Raw genomic sequence first — 20,565 nt, 5'->3', positions numbered from 1 at the left:
GCAATAATGATGTAATACATTGATTAATCGATGAATAATTTCATAATATGTTTCAAAAATTTAAATGATCAACCATTACTTGATGTGTCATTTCATTATTATTCAACATAGTAGATCATTTCTCCATGTAACTTATATCCTATATAGCTCCTAATTAATTATTTTGAATTGACCAATTACTAACCCCTTACATGAAGTTATGATTCAAGTAGGACTGTAAGAGGCATTAATTAGTGATGATATAATTAATTAGCACCCAAAATTTGACTAATGTCCACTGATTCCATCACTGTTTGACCATAGCTAGCTTACGTATTTGATTAAATCTTTGAGTAAGATTATGCTCCTGTTTGGTTTCTATTTTTTTCTCATTAAAATGAAAAATATGATCGTTATCCATCACATCAAGTCACCAAATTTGAATTTCTATCTCTTGTGTGGAGTCCGTAACGACTATATTTTTCATTTTCATTCTTCTGAAAATGAGAAACAAACGGGAGCTATGTATTATTAGTCTAAATAAGTGGGTTGGTAAAGTTCTCTATCACTTAAAAATTTAAAATACTACTGAATATCAATAGTGCTACATAACATTATTCAAATTCGATAGGTTTCAAATATTTTAGACATCTATTTGTTAGTCTTATGCTTATAAGGTTCAAATTTTTGTGTGCATCTCTTAGTCATAATTAGTTCCTTTAAATTATAACGATAATCTATGATTTGAAGTCAACTCCGACTAATTGAAAAGGGTAAATAGTCTGTAATTAAATTTTAAATTCTAAAATATCAAATATATTTCTAAAAATATAGTTGGATATCTATCGAGACTCTATCTAGCTAATGTGCCAAGGGAAAATAGACATTCTTAAGGAGTCTATCTAGGGGTAGAGGCTGGGTCAAGTTGGCCTTTTTAACTCATTCGGTCATTTAGATGATTTCTAAGCATGAGTATTGATCATGGACAACTTTGAAATGAGTTATAACGAGATGCTTATTGTTATTTATTGTAATAAAACGACAATGGAATTGTAATGATAATTTCTCTCTCTTTTCTTAACACTTTAAATAATATTTATTTGGTATAAATAATATTTTTATGTGAGATAGGTTGATTCGTAAAAGGGGAAGTTTACATATTATAAAATCTAAGTGGTTTTGGTATAGTAAAGCAAACAAGAAAATGATCGAATGAATCAAGACCATTTGCTTGTGCTACACCATTCGAAGAGCTTGAATCGACTTTGATGCTCATTTTAGTCGTTTTACAATTTTTATAGGCATGCGTATTAGGCATGCACGCCATTGAAAGCTTTTTGAGCCACAACAACATTCTTATAGTTATCTTTCTAATGAAACAACATGGAAGTTATAATGATAGTTCTCTCCCGTTTTTGAAAATTTAACATTTTGAAACAACATTATTTTGCGTAAAGAATATTTTTAAGCAAGATACGTTGATTTCATACAATAAAATGTGTTGAATCTAAGCAGGGGCGGACCTAGACCCTTTCAATTAGGGGGCCACAATCAAACTTTCAAACGTAGACAGATTGAGAGAGAGACAAAGACACAAAGTTGAGTTTGGAGCTGCCTGTTGCATAATATATTTATAGTGTAGGTTTTAAACTTTGACATTCTAAAAAAATGTAGCAAAAAAACAAAAAAAGGGCAGAAACTGGGGGGTCAATTGACCCTATAGGACTCCCCCAGGTTGCCTCTGAATCTAAGTGGTTATAGCGTCCTAAAACAAGTAGGACAACTATGATAAAAAAAAATCAAGATCATTTGCATGTCCCGTTCAAAGAGCATGAACTGAATTTTTAAACTCATATAGTCATTTTATAGCATTTCTAGGCATGGGTATTGGTCGTGATGCCTTTGAAAGCATTTTGATTCATAACAACATGTTTATCGTTACCTTTGTACTGAAATGACAAATGAGTCGTTATGATAATCTCTCTTATTTTGCACTTTTAACATTTTGAAATAACATTATTAGATGTAATAATATTTTTAACCGATATATGTTGATTCGGCACGAGAATATGTGGACATTTCATAATCTAAGTGGTTTTAACATAGCAAAGCAAGTAGGAACTACTATGATGGAAATGAATCAATACCATTTGCTTGTCCTTCATAATTTGAAAGTGAAACAACTATTGAACTCATATAGTCATTTTACAGTATTTGCAGGCATGTGTGTTAGTCATGGACGCCTTTGGAAGCGTTTTGAGTTCCAACAACATATTTTTGTCATCATTGTAATGAAACGACAAGGTAGTCGTTATGATAATTTCCCTTTTGTTTTGCAGTTTTGATGTTTTGAAACAAAACTTTTTGGTGTTTATAATATTTTTAAGCCTTTGTTTGTCTCCTTTTTTATAACTCTTTATTTTTTCTCAAACTCTTGTCGATCACTTATTCATATAATAAAATATTTTGCATGTAAATTTAAAGTCTTTTCATATTTTTTAATCACATATTATTCAAAAAAATCCCAATTCAAAAAATTACTTTTCCCCAAAAACTCTTTAAAAAGGGAGACAAACAGAGCCTAAATGAGATATGTTGATTCGATATGGTGTATATGTTGACAGTATATAATCTATGTGGTTTTAGCGTAATAAAACAAGTAGATATAACTATGATTTTATGAATGAATATTGATCGCTTGTCCTTCACCATTCAAAGAAAGTGAAGTTAGTCACTTTATAGTATTTATAGGCATGTGTATTGATCGTGGACACCTTTGGAAGCATTTTTATGTGAGTCATAAACGACACCTTTATTGTTATCTTTTTACTGAAATGATAAGATGATAGTTATGATATCTTCTATCTTTTTTACACTCTTAACTTTTTGAAACAATATCAAAATATTTTAAGCTAGATAAGTTTATCCGGCTTGATGGATGTAGTGACATTATATAATCAACGTTGTTTTGGCATACTAAAGCAAGTAGGATCAACTTTTATAAAATGAATCAAGATCATTTGCCTATACTTCACCATTTGAAGAGCGTGAACCGGCATTTAAAATAAAAATAAAAATTCATTTAGTCATTTTACAATATTAGGCATGATTACTAGTCGCAGATGCCTTTGGAAGCGTTTTGAGCCATAACGACATGCTTATCGTGACGTTTGTACTAAAACAACAAGGGAGTCGTTATGACATCTTCTCTCTTTTTTGCCCTTTTAACGTTTCGAAATAATATTATTTGGTAAATAACATTTTTAAGTGAGATATGTTGATCCAACACATCGAATATTTTGACTTTTTGCAATCAAAGTGATTTTATCGTGTAGTAAAGCAAGTTAGAACAACTATAATCGTATGAGACAATTGGGCTAACCAATATTCTAATGCAGAAATATGAATTTCATGTCAAAAAAAGTTTACAAGTTAACTACCTTTGATATGGTTTTTAGGTATATGGTTTTGACATAAATGCTTTTAGTAATAAAACATAAAACGACATGATTTATATCGTTATGACACTATTATATTATCATTATGTTCCTTTATTTTGGCCTTTCAACCTTAAATTTGTGAAAATAACACTTTGACCAGTTTGAAATCGTATTTTGCTCCATTTTGAGTCGTCTAACATGTTAGAGGTGTGTGGATGGGTGCGGTGGTCATAGTAAAGATTTTCGCCATCGATAGAGGTGCTGTTAAGGTCATTTCAATAATTATTTGTACTTTTTCCCCATTTTCTACTGATTTTTTGTTAACATTTTATGTTTGGTACCTTTCTTTTATAGTTGTAGGTGCGTGCATGCGATGAGAGTTGTAATAATGATTTGAACCATATGACTTTTGGAGAAAGATAATTGAGATGTAAAATGTAATATATATCTACATTTATCAACTTGTAAAAATCTTGAACATTGAACATTTCTGTAAAAATTTCAGAATGCAACTGGAATTCAAGTTTAACAACATATATAATAAACTTGTGGATCATCTGAACTACACTTCGGGTACTAATCTCCATCATAATTATTCTTGGCTACAGCAAAGTTCATTTCTAGTCCCTATTCGGTTCAGTTACAAAAGCTAATTAAAATTTTAGTCAAAATTAACAATAAATTTTAATTACACATTTTATGTACCTCACAACATTTCAATCATACATTTCATCAATTTTTATAAAAATCTACTAAAAATCTGGCATCATATGTTATAGAACCAAAAACAATAATTAATAACGGAATGTGAATCAATTGTAACTGCACAAAAATAAACTATGTTACCGGTCGAATATGAAATGTCATGCGGAGGCACCACGATAATACACGTGGAATGCATGAATGGACTGTAAATGAGTAATTCAGTTGAGACTCTCAAAGGGATCAACTGAGGTGCCTCCAAAGCTCAGCCGAAGTGCTTACAAAACCCAAGCCGAGGCTCTCTAAAAGGTGAGCTAAAGTGCCTACCGACGTACCTTCAAAGATGTCCCACGAGGCCCTAAGTGGTCCAGCCGAGGTTCTCAAGAGGCCAGTTGATGTGCCTTCAAAGATGCTACCGAGGCCCTAAGAGGTCATGAAGAAGTGCTTGCGGAGATACCCATAACAATGCTTATAAAACCACCTCATGTTGGGCTTGGACTTAGGCCCGTTAAAGCACTTAGCCCATTTCATTTGTCTATATATAAGAGAATTCACTCAATTTTCAAGGAGGATGAATCTTGGAACCAAGAAAAGAGAGCACAATATATTTATACAAAGTTGTCCACTGTTAACTTTCTTCTTCTACCACAAATATAGGTATTTACAGTCACTCATCGTCTTCGAAAGATGCCTGTTGGCCATTTTTGAAGGTCAACAAAATATGACCGAACAAAAATGAACTGCAACTAAACATAGATAAACTATAACGTGACATCAATCAACTATAACAATAGCAATTACATCATACAACACTCCATATATGATAATTTTCATTTCCAGTCATAACCGCAAATAAACCAACAATAACTACACACAATTCAACTAAAATGACGTTCAAATAAACGATAACAACCGCTTTGCCCTACTTTGACCTTATAGTCACCAATTTCAACACTTATATCTTACTCTAAATAGACAAAAATGTTCAAACAAACAAGTAATTTGACGCGTTGAATTGGAGAAGAAGGATATGCTCAAAAACATAATTCCCAATTAAGCTGATATGAATGAGAAAATGCTAAAAGATCGTGTTAAGGGATAAAAATTTCACATCGATTAAATACCAAAATATTGACCAACTTAAAAAGATCTTGGACTACTCCTCTTAACAATGTTGACCTTATTAAGATGGACCCCAAATCTTAATATGATATTAGAACCCATTAAGTTCCAATGAGCAATTCGATCCGATTAAGACTCTAAAAATAAGCACGCGAATTTCAAGATTGGTCTGCTAAAACGAGTCACCATCTTGCGGGGACATATTAAGGGATAAAAATTTCACATCGATTAAATACCAAAATATTGACCAACTTAAAAAGATCTTGGACTACTCCTCTTAATAAGGTTGATCTTATTAAAATGGATCTCAAATTTTAACAGATCGTGAAATTGTTGTAACGTTTTTCAGGTAAACTTCAAAGCAAATATATATGACAAATAAAGGAAAAAATAGAATAATACCTAAAGTTAAACACCCTAAATAAAACAAGAAGATAAGAAACAAATCGGGGCAAAACTGAATCAAAGGCTTCATTTGAGACATCTTTTCACATCAGTAAATCGTTTATATGTTACACTATGTCACATCATTAAATAGTTTATATCTTCCGTCCCAATCGACTCGTGAACTCAGCCTCGAGTCTAGAAAGAACGATGGTGCCCTGATTTTCGATAATCATTTTTGAATCTTTACTACATATACATTATGGTATACACTTTAGTTTACACTTTGTCACGTGTCATTATCCTATTGGACAGTTTAAATTTCATACAGTTTTTCATCCAATTGATACTTGATAACAATGCAAGTATTAAAAATTAGTGTACAAATAGCAATGTTCATCATTTTTTATGCTAATGATATTTTTAATCATCACGTCAAATGCGCGCGCGCGCGCGCACACACACACACACAAAAATATATATATATATATTTTTTGCTTTCCTTACAGGATATATAGTGGTTCTGGTTTGAACAAGAACCTGCTTTATTTGTCCAAAATTTTATTTTTTCTATGAAAAAAATTACTTATTTTTATTATTATTTTAAATATTTAATCATTTTAAAAATCGTAGTAATTAAAATAATCTATACCAAATATCTAAAATAAAAAAAAAAATATTTGTTTAATAATTTTTATAATTAGTCAATTATACAATTTTCAATTTTTTGAAATGCAAAATCTGGACTGTTTTTCATACGGTCAACTTTCAATCAAACAAGTCCTACTTAACAGATTAATTTGTGATTTCTTAGTGAAATTGTTGAATTTTGAGAGAGAGTAAAAGGAGTACATCTATTGTGATTTATTGCTATATTTAAAGAGAGATTCAGAGAGAGTAGTGATGAGAAATTTGGTTTTCGTTTTGTAATCAAATTTTTGCCTCTTTTTTTTTTTTTTGAGCTTTTACTAGTGGATTCAAGCTTGATCCTAACGGATGCTCAACACGGGGCTAAGAATTAATAGCAATCACTGAACCTCTGGGACTTAAGTCTAAAAAATCTCGTCTTCCTTCTGTTTTTTAAAATTTTTCTATTGGAATTTTATAAGTCGCACAGGTTGAGTCACAAAACTGGGATCAAGACACTTTCGTTACCCATTTTTGGCTGGCAAAAGAATCATGGTCGCCATCTTTATATTTCATTTTTACATACAAAAGGTGTAAAGGAATGGAAATGAAGAAATAGTGAAAAATTATGGCAAAATTAAAAGGGTTATACTACATGTACATTATGATGTCCATAAGAGTATTCATAATGTATAAGTGTCATAACATTATTGGAGAATTGTGGAATTTCACATGTGCATGTAATGTATCTATATATATGTGCAATAAATTCCTAGAAGTAGGACAAATATGTCAGCCTCAATAGCCCCACACGGGTGCACTGATGTCATCTTCTTGGGTTGAGTGCTTTGTTTTTCTCCATATCTAGTTAAGGGCGTCTTCTTCTTTTGACCCAAATCGGCATTCTTCTCTTCATTCGTACAGTAGGGAAATTGTTGACGGAATCATCCTCAGCCACCCATCTACGCAAAAATAAAAATGAGTTAGAATTTCTTTTGCTGCAAATTTTCACCAAAATTACTTTCACGTAACTATAAAAGGCCTAAATTGAAATGAAAAAGTTATCTAAGCTTATTCGTATCTTCGGTCACAAATTGACTCTTCAATTTGGTTGCGTTATAGTGATTTTGTTAAGAGAATCTACTGGCCATAAAGAAATCAAGTTCACATTTAATTCAAGTAAATTAAGTGGAGATAAGCAAATGATATCATGAAAACTCAAAGCTTTTACACACAATAGCATCTAGTGGGATTATAATGTAGACCTATCTAGCATTTAATGTGGATGGGATGCCCCACTACAAACATTTCTAATATAGTGAATAACATTTGATGGCATATCGTTAGATGGATAGAAGTAAATCCATTCTTGATAAAGCAATTTCGTCTGATCAAACTAAATCCGATGAGATGAAAGAAGTAAACCAGCGGGGTACGCAAGGCAAGAAAACTTGTGGAATTCAAATATTAAGTGTTCGGTTCTTTTTTCTAGCTTAAATTTCCTAAGATCATACAACGAGTATGTAATATAAGTTTGTTCCCAATTTACGACTATAATCAATAGTTTTTTTTTCTTATAATGAATTTGAGCTCGACTTTATAATACAAATTTAATCTAGAATGGAGGAGGGCCACGAGGAAATCCGTATCATTGTAAATGTGGGTGGTTTCATCATACTAATGATTTCATCGTTTTGTAAACTGATTGAATTTTTCATGAAATTAATATATAGTATATTTTGCAACTAATCAATATATTTTCAACTTTTTTTCTTTAATTATATTATAGTCAGTGTCGTTGAATCCAATTTACTAAACACTTGAGGGAAATTTGTCAATACCTGAATTGAGTAACAAAATGATGGAGAAAGATGGAAGTTTCCAGCCTGGCCAGGTCAAGTCCAGGGTACAGCATTTGTCCACCTCCAAATGGGGTGAAATTGCAAATAATCATTTCCTTGTCCTTTGATAATCATGTCCCAACAATACAGAATTAATTAAACCAATTTAATATAATTACTTATCCGAAAATAGAATGCGAAAAATATACGCCTAAAGAAAGAATCTTACTTGCCATCTCCATGGATTAAACTGGTAAGGGGAATCATAGTGATCATCATCCAAATGCACTGATCTGAAATATGTTAAAACACACCATCCATTTGTAATGAAATACCCTTTTATTTTTACTTCTTTTGTAGCTTTTCTCATTACCCCAGTGATAACATTTCCCATCACTAAAGTTTCTGTAATCACCTGTCATACAAAACAGTTTCATTCACTCTGTCATTATCAAAATATCGTGTGATACGGGCGCTTGGTAAACACGTTCTTGTACGAGAATAATGCACGTAGTTCACGGATAAAAGTGTATTGTATGTATTTGAAGTGATGAACTTACAGCTTGTCTAAAAGGAAGTGATAAGTAATCGCTCCAAGACAATGTTTGTCCTAGTTTTAGTCTCTTCAATTTCAGGTTCTCCTCTTGTGTCACAATGCGAATTAAGGCCTTATGGGATGGCAAGCATGCTTGGCCCATGTTGACCATTCAAGTATTGGGTAATAATTTGGTTAATTTACTCTTTTCAAATAGCCTGTTCGGTTAATGTGAGAGAAAAAGTCAAAAATTACGACTTCAATAGTAAAATATTAGTCAAAAAATTAATTTTTTGAGGGGTGAAAAATCACTGCCAAACGAGGCCATGAGAATGAGTTTAAAAGTATCGTTAATTGTTGGAGCGCAGCAGGACAATGAGACACGTATCTAATAGCAAGAGTCATTAGGACAGGTACTGAATCTTCACCAGGAATCATCAAATCAATCATATTTTCAGCAATTAGGTCATCTGTCAGTTGTTCACTTGTTTCACTCATCAAAACATCTGCTACATCTTTTGGAGTAAATGGATTGCTCCTCCTTTTTTCTTGGATAATCCTATGAATCATCTGAACCATTTTCTTCTTTGCCTATAAACAAAATTGAATATATGTTCATAATCAGTAACATGTAAAGGGCGCACACAAATTTATCTTGGTTTAACAAAGAGTGTACGAAAGATTTAACGCCTCTCTTGTCACGAATTAGGCTTATTTGAGTGTGTCCAATACATGAGAGTCAGCACTCGCCTGTAACGATCGATAGAGTTGACTACCAAGCAAATTTATTGGTAAAGACATGAGACCCCAATAAATTCTTGAAATTGTTTCTTTAGAAGATGGAGTTGGTAACCCGTATCCAAACCAATCAATGCTTTCACCAATACTTGAAAAGCAGCCTGAAAAATGAAAAAATAAAATTAAAACAATGGAACATAACTGAAGTGGAACTTACAGTAAAGAAATTTTTCCGAAACATAATCATTAATTATTAGGGTTCTTATCTTTCCAGACAACATAAATCATTCCAAAGTTTGATCTTGTAAGAAAACATTATCATGTTTCAAATTATTTTACCAAAAACTGATCTTAAGGCCAAAGAGGAGGTCTTCAAGGCCCTTTTCTCAGCCATCATCCTTTGGATGGTTTTAAAGTCCGACTTCAAGGGCCTCTTCTTGTTGAAGTCGTCTGCAATAAAACACAACGGATCAGTCTATATACACTCCGATCACCATGGTGATAAACAAACTAAAGAACACTCACCTTAGAAGGCCTTCAATTTGTATGCAACGAAGTGAATATTCTTCCTTATCAACTCGTTGTAAGATCTTCTCTTCGAAGGGAGCTGATATACTATGCAGATCGTGTCAAAGTCCTCGATGGATAACTCACATCGAGGAAGAGGACCTGCAAGAACTGATGAGTTATATTACGAATACAAGTAAATATACATTCATAGGCAAAGTGCTATTACTCACTAAATGTGGAGTATTTGGTGGGAACAGTAAGAGGTGCTAGGGAGTCACCCTCTATTGTGTCCCATCTTCCGGAAGCCTAAAACCACGAACTCTTCCATTTCTTGATGGAGCTCAACAGATCGAGCACGAATGGAGTATGAGACCCCCAGGAAGTCAGATAATACTACCCCTTCGTCTTATCACCCCCCGCCACAACCTTGGGTATATACATGTTTTGGAAAACAGAGAAGGGCATCTCCAGCCTCATAGGATGCCTCTTTCTACAGCATCTTCGAACCCACCATCTAGCTGCAGGAGTTCAGATTTAACTGGGTGGGGGCTAAGCCATAGAGCCTTAATATGTATCTAAAAAAGGGGTGAATAGGTAACCTAAGCCCCACCCTTAGGATAGCCTCACTAATAACCACGCATCCCGGCCTCGGGTAATAGACTCGCTCATCCGACCCCGGAAGTATTAAACCCACATTGTCTGGGATTCTATACTTAGTCCTAAGTCTAGCCAGGTCGACTGTTTTCAACTTGGAAGGGTAATCAGACGCTCCCTAGTGTACAGAAGTGTCTACTGGACTGTCAGGTCGCCTCCAAAGGTTTTCTTCCCCAATATTACCTTGGATAGTTCTGAGGAGGTCGCCAAAATGGGTTGGTCTACCCTCACTATCTCCAAATCCCTCCCAGAAGACCCACTACCCTCAGAAGCCATTTTCTCTAGAAGATAATTATGAAAAACTTACTACTTACTGAAATGGGAATAAAGAAGCGCTCCACAACCGAAAAGTCTGAAATTAGTCTAGAAACCGTCGGAAAAGCTTGAATGTCATCGAAAAACCTTACAAAATGTCGAAAATCATAAAGTTATGGGAGTGAGAGAATTTTCAAAAAATGCAAGAATAGAAATCTTGCAAAACACACTAAGTCCTCCTTTTATAGGAGACCTCAGACGATCCCCACCATTGAATTCAAATGATGTCAACATGGGCGTTTGTCGCATCACAAATCTGGATCGTTGAAATGAAACGCCAGATTTAATCAATGCCCAAGATCTGCCTGTGTCCTTCACGCACATGTAAAACGCGTCACCTCGAACAACAACAGCCTTCAACAATAAATAGCCGCCACAGCCCTTTTTTGGGAACAGACATCATATCCAATTATCGCTTTGAAAATACGCGACAGCTATCACATTGATTAACGTCATAATAAGGCACTTTAGATCAAGGTCCTCAGCTTTCTTAAGGCTCCTCGCATCATGCGCACAAGCTTTACGTAGCTATGACCATCTCTCAATGCGTCGTCCCATGTGGTTCAGTGCATCGGTGGCAGGTGAGTCCCTTACTCAACTTTATTCTCGACGCACCTAAAGCGGAGTCCCCTATGGGTCATTGCCTCGATCGCTGCGTCACCAAACTTTACAGAGCTATGACCATCTCCTAACGCGTCATCTTTTGTGGGTCAGTGTATCGGTGGCAAATGAGCCCTTCACTCAACTTTATTCTCGACGCACCTGAAGCGGAGTCCCCCATGGGTCATCGCCTCGGTCGCTGTGTCACCAAGCTTTACAGAGCTATGACCATCTCTTAAAGTGTCGTCTCCTGTGGGTCAGCGCATCGATAGCTGATGAGCACCTCATTCAACTTTATTCTCGACGCTCCTGAAGTGGAGTCGCCTGTGGGTCATCACCTCGGTCGCGGCATCACCAAGCTTTATAGAGCTATGACCATCTCCCATGCGTCATTCTCTGTGGGTTAGGGCATCAGTGTAGAAAATCTCACTCAACTTTACATTCTTGACACACCTGAAGCGGAGTCCCATGTGGGTCATCGTCTTGATCGCTGCTTCACCAAGCTTTACAGAGCTTTGGCCACCTCCCAATGCATTGTGTACAGCGGGACCACGCAGCGGCTGCAGATGAGTTTCTTCCACATGCTGCATCATAGCTCATACGCCTCGAGCAAAAGCTAGTTGCCCTCCACAAATCAATGAATAATCGACCAAGGGGAGCCCCTATCCCACATCGCATACATTCCAGCTACAAAGCCTTCGGCACATCTACTCACTTCGCCCTTTGGCATTAACACTTCATCAGATACTGCGAGGCTCCCCTAAGGTCAGCATAATCGGACAAACAAGTCCACCTATGATATTAATATTCATGGCTACACTTGGGGGGCCACTGTTACGCCCCTCATCAAACCACTTCGGCTCGTTAGATCCACTCCTCCGCGAGACTCCACGTGTCACTACGAAGTGGTTTCGAAGCAACCTCAACCCCCGACCGAACTCCAGCTTGACACGCTACAAGGCACACGTCACAAACTAAACCTAACAATCGATTGACCGAAGCGCTCCCTAAAATTGAAGCGTTGGCACTCCGAGGTGCTCCCTTAAAGGATATCTCCACCACCAGTTATAGAAGCTTATATGTGCCAGGACCCTCCACGGAGGTGACATCTACATGGCACTAGTTGATGTGACATATCCACTTTATGTCAACTCAACTCAGGAAAATTAATTACCCACCCACTCTAGACGCAGCTGCTTGATGCCTACAAACAGACGTCTTACACCATCAGATGTATACTATAGTCCTACATCCAACGGTGCTCCTTATCTATAAGTACCCAAGGTTTGGTAAGAGATAGAGATAATGAAATTGATACTAGATTTAACTCTCCACACAAAAAATGTTTATTTTCCTCCCCACTCTCTTGCACGATTCGAGCACTGTTCCGATCACCGACTACTAACTTGATTGTCGGAGTGTATGCAGTCGCTACCATCACTGTTGATTCCGACCGTGTGCTTCTGATAGTTCGTTATTGTGCACAGAGAGGATTACGTAGAGTAGCTATCGATTGGCCATGTGGAGAGTCCATTTTGTGAGGTCAACATTTATAAAAATGAAACATTTTAAATATTAATTGTTGAGGGACCATCCATCTATGTGCATTTTCGTGGCTCAAGAATTTGAACCAATAGAGAGTGGATGGTGGTTGGAAGGCTCATCAAATTTCGCCATGTACTAAATTAATAAAGTATGATTATTGAAAGCGTGGTTTAGGGATGGAATGGTTACCAAATAAACAATATCTTGAATTAAGATATGCTGGTTAGGATGGTGACTGAGATTCATGAGCGATAAATGTAATGTTGTTCATGCGATATAAGATATTTACTATAATGTATAATCATGTAAATTAGAGACGAAGCTAGGAGCGAAAAAATATATATATAAATTATACTGATTTGATACATTGAAAAAAAAATCCACTAAAAAAAGAATTTTCATTAAAAAAACTTTATTTTCTTTATAAAAATAAATGAGCCTGAGGCAGGCTCTAGGCCCTCTTCCCTCTACCCCCAATGTAAATCATCACCTAGTGCGATTAAATCGATAAACATATTGAACAGAATTTATAGTTTATTAAAAAAAAATTGAACAATTGTTTTTTAGGATAGAAGAGATTTCGTTCTAAATACATTCGTTACAGTGGTATTGGTTTTGCTTTGTACAACAAACTTCAAATCGAAATTAAGAAATGCTTAAGTTCAGGATACAAATTTCGAGAAAAATCTGAAAATTAAATTATAATTGGGGCAAAAAAAAAAAGTACCCTATGTAGTCTTTGAACGTGGTCACTCGTTTAAAGATCATGGTTTTTCAAAGGGTTGCAATTTGACAAGATAGGTAGGGTTGTTTTATAAAAATATGCAAGAAATGGTACAAATATTAAAACAAGAGACAACTCTTATGTTAAGTGATTTTTCGAGCAGAAGCACACAAATCTTTATATGGCAAAATGTATATGCAAAAGAAAAACACCAAAAATGATTTGCCCACGATAAGCTCGGAGTTTGCCAGTAAATTGTCTGTCTATGTTGGCAATTCGTCGAAATGGATTTAAGCTGAAAGTCGAAAAATAGCTAATCAATAGGAGGGTGAATAAGTTTTTCAAAACATTTAAAAAAAATTACTTTAAAAATATGTATAAGTTTGAAATAGATATATTAATCAAATGAAGTGCACAAATATGAAAGCAATAAATAAAAGGGGAAAGAATGTACAAATGATGTAATTGTGGAGGTTTGATCCAAATCGATGATCTACGCCCCTATTACCGAGTCTCTGTCAAAAGCATGACCGTTTCACTAAATTTGATTGACTTATGATACAATCCAAACTTTTATAACGTTTTTGGTGACTTACAAATAAGGAGCATCAATCCTCATACAATATTGAGCTTTTCATAACCTCAATATTACTCACAAATTTAAAGATGAAAGATATTACAATTTGAAATTTCTCTCTTAATAAATGATGTTTTACTCAGAATACACAAGAGAAGCACTTTGAATTGTTGATTAAGAAGCATTTCAACGACTCTACCACAAAGTCAATTCTGTTCAAGCAAATTAAGTACTAAGAGAGAAATAGGCCAACACTTTAATGAATAGCAATAAATGAAACTCAAGTGTTAGGCGAGAAAAACTTTAATGAGAAAGATGTTTTTCAAAAAAAAATTCAAAATAATTAATTTGATGAAGATAAATAAGACGAAAGATCAATAATTTGTTAAAGAATATCTCACTTAAATGCTCTTAAGGTCTTGTAATGAATACAAAGTAAGATGGTATTTATAGAGTACAAAAATGCCAATAAATCTGTAAGTTCCGATAACTCCTCGGGACAACTATCTCTTGTCCGGATGATCAATGTAGTCGTTTGTATGGTAAAAATCAAGAGTTAGAATGTTTAAATTCTGGATAGTTGGACCGCTTTTTTCGGCCGATCAATCTTCTCGCAGTTTCACTATTTGTACGTTTTAACTCCATTTGATCCGATTTGAATGTTTTGAAAAACATGGACTTTTTGAAAAGTATTCTCAACTAACTTTTCAGGATAAAAGATATTTTTTAAGTTTAAATATCATTTTAAAAGTCATTTTTATATTTGATCAAAACATTGTATTAGATTTTTTTTTTTTTATGCACAAAATTATTTTTAACGCATAAAATGATTTTAAGCTTAAACATTCAATTGTTAAAGATCAAAGTATTAGTACCTTTACACTTTATCTAAGAAATTTAGCTTTTGATTTTGCTTGGAAATTTGGCTCTTAAGCTCTTGAACGCGTAACTTGGATCTTAACCTTCTTCACGAGTTCGACTATGATACAGCTTTTGATCTTTTGACAATTATCAATCAATTTTTCATTGTTTGTTTTGAAAGACTATGTTTACCTTAATTCAATTTGTTAGTAAACAAGATAATTTGTTTGTTGTAACCAAAATTTTAAGGTTATAATCAACCATAGTTCAACACAAGCTCCTTGCATTAAGCCTTTTTATACCTTATCCTACAAGGCTCCAATCATAGTGACATGGCAGTCAGCTAACGAGCCACTTCAAGTCCACTCTACACATCAATGGCTCACCTAGTCTAATTTAGGTTATCAAATAGAGGAGGTCAAAATGATGCTTATTAAGATTTAGGGACTATCTTAAAAGGTTGAATTGTGCTATATGTACACAATGGTATACATAAAGCATTACACACCCCACATGGATGGGGCCCACATACCGTAAAATATTCATGGCCCCCTTCATATGAGGGGTGTAATCTATTGTGTACACCATAAGGTGTACACATAGAATAATCCTAAAAGGTTAACCTTATTAAAAGGAGTAACGTAAGTCCTTTTCCGTTGATCTATATTTTCATATTTATTTGATATAGGACTTATCTCTTAACATGCCCTACAAGATGGTTGTTAATTTGAGTAAGCCAATATTGAAACTCGCATGCTCATTTTTTTTTAAATTTTAATTGGATCGAATTCCTCCTTGAATCTTGAGTTCCATATTAAAAGACTAGCATTATTAAGAGGAGTACCACACGCCCCTACAAGTTAATCTATATTTTCATCTTTATTCAATGAGAGATTTATCCCTTAACAATGCTATCACCTCAACCGAACTATCGTATTGAGACCACTCTCCATGGTCGAAGTGAGGTGCAACAATCTGCTTTAGCTTATTTTCGAAGCAATGGGCCTTTAATTCTACGAAAGCTTCTTTTTGGCTTTGCTTTTACTAAGGGAACCTCTGTATAATATCTTCTGTATTATTGATTGATGTGAGATTGCTATGGCAGGCGACTCTCAGTCAACTTGTTAGTCTACTTTTTTAGATGTCAAACATAGGTTATAGGGTAACCATTATTTAGAATTATTAAGGGCTTGTTTGATAGGTCCATTTTCCATGGAAAATAAAATTCCATTTTCTATTATTTTGGTATGTTTGATTACAAGAATTATATCCCTTTAATTTACAATTTTCATGAAAAAAAAAGCCAAACGAACACCAAAAGATACAAAATTTCAACATTTTTTCAATGAAAAATTATAACAATCAAACACATTTAATTGACAATATCCATTAAAACAAGTTCTAGACAATTCAATTATCTGAAATTCGTTTTCTTTCCATCCAAATTCCATCATTGCAATCAAACGGACCCTAAATGTTACTTGAACCTAGAATTGCAAAAGTGATAACTGTAAGGATGATTCCTTGATCGTCAAGATGAGGTCACAAATCTATTATCCAACGGTAATCACTTCATCTTTTTCACTATAAAGGTTCACACTTAGTATCATTCATAGATAATGTAATTTTACAATCTCTACATAGTAATCTTGTTTGTTTTTCTTTTCTACAGCCCGGTGCCCCCGCACACATACTTATGGCTTACATTTTTCGTTCATCCTACACCTAAGTATAAGTTAACTGACTTGACTGTCGAAGTGCTCACTGTAACGATGACCTCTGTAAGGGCCTACTAGGCAACTTTGTGAGACATTGACCTCCTCATTTCCTTTAATATAGTTGACATCACTTCTACGTCCCTGAAATTGATCTCATCACTTTGTACCTCTTCTTTTTGTTGGCTCATCTATGTAACTTTGAAGCCTTGGAAGAAACTTGGTTGAGGTTCCTACACCCACGTCCACAAGTTAGGCTCTAGCACACTTGAACAAATCATTAAAAGCACGTGGTTGTCTCTGATGGTGGGGAGAGTGACTACAATTTTTTGTAACGGCCCAGGCCTTATGTTCGTTCTCTTACTTACGGTACTCTTTGGGAAGACATCTACCTCATATCCCTTATGACGTTTTGTCGTTCCCTAGGATTCAAAAATATGACCTCCTCTTAAGTGAAACTTAAGTTGAATCTTGGTACCAATTGGGCCAAAAAGCCATGAGAGATAAGAAGATAGACGTTCTTCCAAAGCGGTTAATACATAAGAGAACGATCGAGCATGGAACATGGGTGGTTACAGAAAAATGTTGAAGCAATAGCAATGGAGCAATCTCCAAGCTTCCAATCCCATTAACTATCATGCCATTATCAAACAGATGAGAAGAAAAAGCATGGACCAATTAGATTTTTTGAGTTCCATGATGATGACGATATCCTATTTTCTTAAAGAATTAGGGATGCCTACATTCCTGTCATCTTCGTACTTCTTAAGATTGTACAATATGAAGGTAGAGGTGACCCAGAATAGCACCTCAACATCTACAAAATCCCAATGGGCTTGAGAGAGGCCTTTTAACATTAAAAAGAAGAGCTTTCCACCTAACTCTGTCTGGATGAGCCAATAAGTAGCAATCCGCATCAACACTAGCACCGAAAATAATTCATCATGCATGGTTTAACCTTTGTGCTTAAATATAACCAGTCCTACCTCCGGTCCAGTATAGCATACCCGCTTAAACTCTCATTTTCTTTTTTAAGTTTGATAGATATATCTAGCAAACATCTAAAAAGTAGGTTTTCAAAAGAAAGTCGGGTTTAGAAAGGGTTTATCAAGTCCATTACATTGGCGTGCTTGACCTAAGATATGGATAATCTAAGGTACATTAGCATGGCATACTCCTCATGTTCTGGATCTTCTCCATAAATTGGGATCTGCCACTTCAAGTTCCTGTGCAGAAGTATTAGAGGCTGGTCATACTTGAAAAAACAGTTCATAAGCTTCTTTATGTCAAAAAAGGCATGCGAAGTTCTAATTTAGCACTTCTATGATATAAGACAAGTATGATGCAAATCATTGATAAGTTAATTCACTTTACTGATGAGTGATATATTGTGAGAACATCTCCAAAGTAGAGGCTCTCTCCATCCAAAATTAAGGGCTCAACTTGAACACCCTCTTCTAGAGGGTTATTGGCAACAAAAAGTCCACTACTAATGACCAGTCAGTAGAAATGATGAGGGATAGATCATTAAGGAAGAGATGATCGACCATATAAACCATGGCGGAGAAGTATCTATGTCACTGCTATCCTAAACATAGTATCGTTCGTAGCCTATGATAAGGTAGGACGTAGCTGCTATGGACAACAAAGGCTATCTCCCAACAATTTGGCTACTATGAAGCTAATGATAACAAGCCTTAATAATCCCCAAAGTACTCAAGGCACTATTACAAATGATTGTCGAAACATGTCAAATGCCACAAAAATAATAATCCACGTATATCTAGGATGAAAGATCATCCCCAAAAAGGGAATCTATCCTCGCTACGTAAAATGCACAGCCTAGGCAAAAAGAGAGGAGAAAACTTCCTAGACAAAAACCCCCTTGACATAAGTAAGAAAAGGAAAGAAAACCTAGGCTCAAAAATAAAAAAAAGGCAAAGAGACCCTCTGTGGACATCAACAACACTCTTACCGAGAAATAGATACAATTCTTGGAAGGACATGTAGGTGGAGAATCCAAGAATGCCAAAAGAAACTATGGCAAAGAGGCGATAAAATCTCTAATGTCTATTTACATTGTCAACAACCAACCTTTTGGAGCAAGATTGGTGGAGTCCATCACCTTATTGAAGAAGACATCAGAGGGATGCACTATTTCCACTGTGATGTCCTAGTTTTGAGAATGATATTAGCTCACAACAGGTTGAAGTGCATGCTAGTGGACAATGGAAGCTCCCTTAACATCATCTTTAAAATTACATATGACCGAATGATGGTAGACCATAAGCTTACCTCTATGACCTCTCCACTTTTTAGGTTCATAGGTGATAACATCATCCCAAAAGGCAAAATTACTCTTGTAGTTGTGGGAAAAAGAGCTGATAATAGCACATCGCTTCTTGAAGTTCTTAGTAATAGCCAATAGGCTTGCCTATCATGGAGTATTGAGAAGACCGATCCTAAAAGAACTATAGGCCATCACCTCCATGCAAATATTTACATTATCACCATTAAAGGTAACCAAACCAAGGCCACGAAATGTTCCATAAACTCCCTATGCAAGGCAGCCAATCATGATATCAACATGGTGATATTTGACATAGAGATGATCGACCTCCATAAAGAAGGTGAGAACCTTGAATAAACGGGAGATGTTGATGTGATTGAAGTCTTCTAAGAAGAGGCCATGGAATAGCAATCCCTAAAGATGGAAGACCCCTAAAAATTAGGTTATATTTCATGAATTGGATCCAAGCATCACCAAGTTCAATTTATAAGTAATCCTGATGGAAGAGGTGGAGAGCTTCTAGATAGACCCAGAGACCCCAAGAAAGCTCTATAGATTGAAAAAAAAAAAAAAAAGCCTGTCAAGGAAGTCAAAGGGTGCTCTTAAGGAATCTATGTAAAAATTTGGATGTTTTCACATAGAAGCGTGAAGACATGGTTGGTATTGACCCGAAAGTGAGTTATCACCACCTTACATTTGACCCAAAATTCACCTCCCATAGGCAGAACTATATATCTCTCAACCTAGAATGATACAAGGCACTAAAGGAAGATCTTAACGAGCTAGTGGCCTATGGCTTCATCAAAGAGGCAAACTAAGCCCAAGTGAGTCTCGAATCTTGTCCTTGTGTTGAAACTTAGCTACAACGGAAACTTCTCCAAATTGACTCGAGCATGTCCCAAGGATAGCTTGTTCCTATACCAAATTGATCAACTAGTATATACAATGGAGGTGTACCTCAACTTCATGGATGCTTACTTAGACTATAATAAAATTTCCATTACGCTTTGAATGACGAGCACACCTTCTTCATTGCAAATAGATGCCTATAATGTTATGAGGTAATGTCATTCGGGTTCAAAAATGCTAGAGCTACCTATTAGAGACTCATAAACAAGATGTTTATCAAACTTAACGATAATGCAATGGAGGCGTACATAGATGACATGCTTGTGAGAAACATCAATTTCTAGGACCATATCAAACTCTTAGAAGAAACCTTTCAAATTCTAAAAAAGGTACATGATGAGGTTGAACCTCCTTAAGTGTACCGTCGACATCATCTCTAGTAAATTGCTAGTCTATATAGGCAACCAAAGAGCCATGAGGCCAATTTCAAGAAGATTCAAGGCTCTAATAGAGATGAGATCACCTTGTAACACAAAGAGATGTGAATCTCACTGGAC

General features: G+C 35.3%; 1 protein-coding gene across 1 annotated transcript; it reads right to left on the bottom strand.

Moving 5' to 3' along the window:
- Window positions 1–7,122: 7,122 nt before the first annotated feature.
- On the bottom strand, window positions 7,123–8,876 carry LOC111400419 (3-epi-6-deoxocathasterone 23-monooxygenase-like). The gene is made up of 3 exons (XM_023027839.1): window positions 8,325–8,876; window positions 8,096–8,217; window positions 7,123–7,216 (listed from the first exon to the last, which is right to left on the bottom strand). Exons 1-3 carry the CDS (start codon window positions 8,487–8,489, stop codon window positions 7,123–7,125), a joined length of 381 nt encoding a protein of 126 aa, XP_022883607.1. The 5' UTR covers window positions 8,490–8,876.
- Between the last annotated feature and the right edge of the window lie 11,689 nt (window positions 8,877–20,565).

The sequence above is a fragment of the Olea europaea genome, chromosome 10, assembly GCF_002742605.1.
Source record: "Olea europaea var. sylvestris chromosome 10, O_europaea_v1, whole genome shotgun sequence".
NCBI classification, from domain to species: domain Eukaryota; kingdom Viridiplantae; phylum Streptophyta; class Magnoliopsida; order Lamiales; family Oleaceae; genus Olea; species Olea europaea.
Note: the sequence above shows the minus strand (reverse complement) of the source record. Positions and strands in the feature narration are given on the sequence as shown.

What these genes read in the sequence shown, in the direction of transcription:
- LOC111400419 (XM_023027839.1), bottom strand. Translation starts at nt 8,489, where the DNA reads ATGGGAAATGTTATCACTGGGGTAATGAGAAAAGCTACAAAAGAAGTA. An exon ending in TTAATCCATGGAGATGGCAA is followed by an intron (nt 8,218 to 8,324) that starts GTAAGATTCTTT and finishes TGATTATCAAAG; the next exon opens with GACAAGGAAATGATTATTTG. An exon ending in CATTTTGTTACTCAATTCAG is followed by an intron (nt 7,217 to 8,095) that starts GTATTGACAAAT and finishes ATTTTTGCGTAG; the next exon opens with ATGGGTGGCTGAGGATGATT.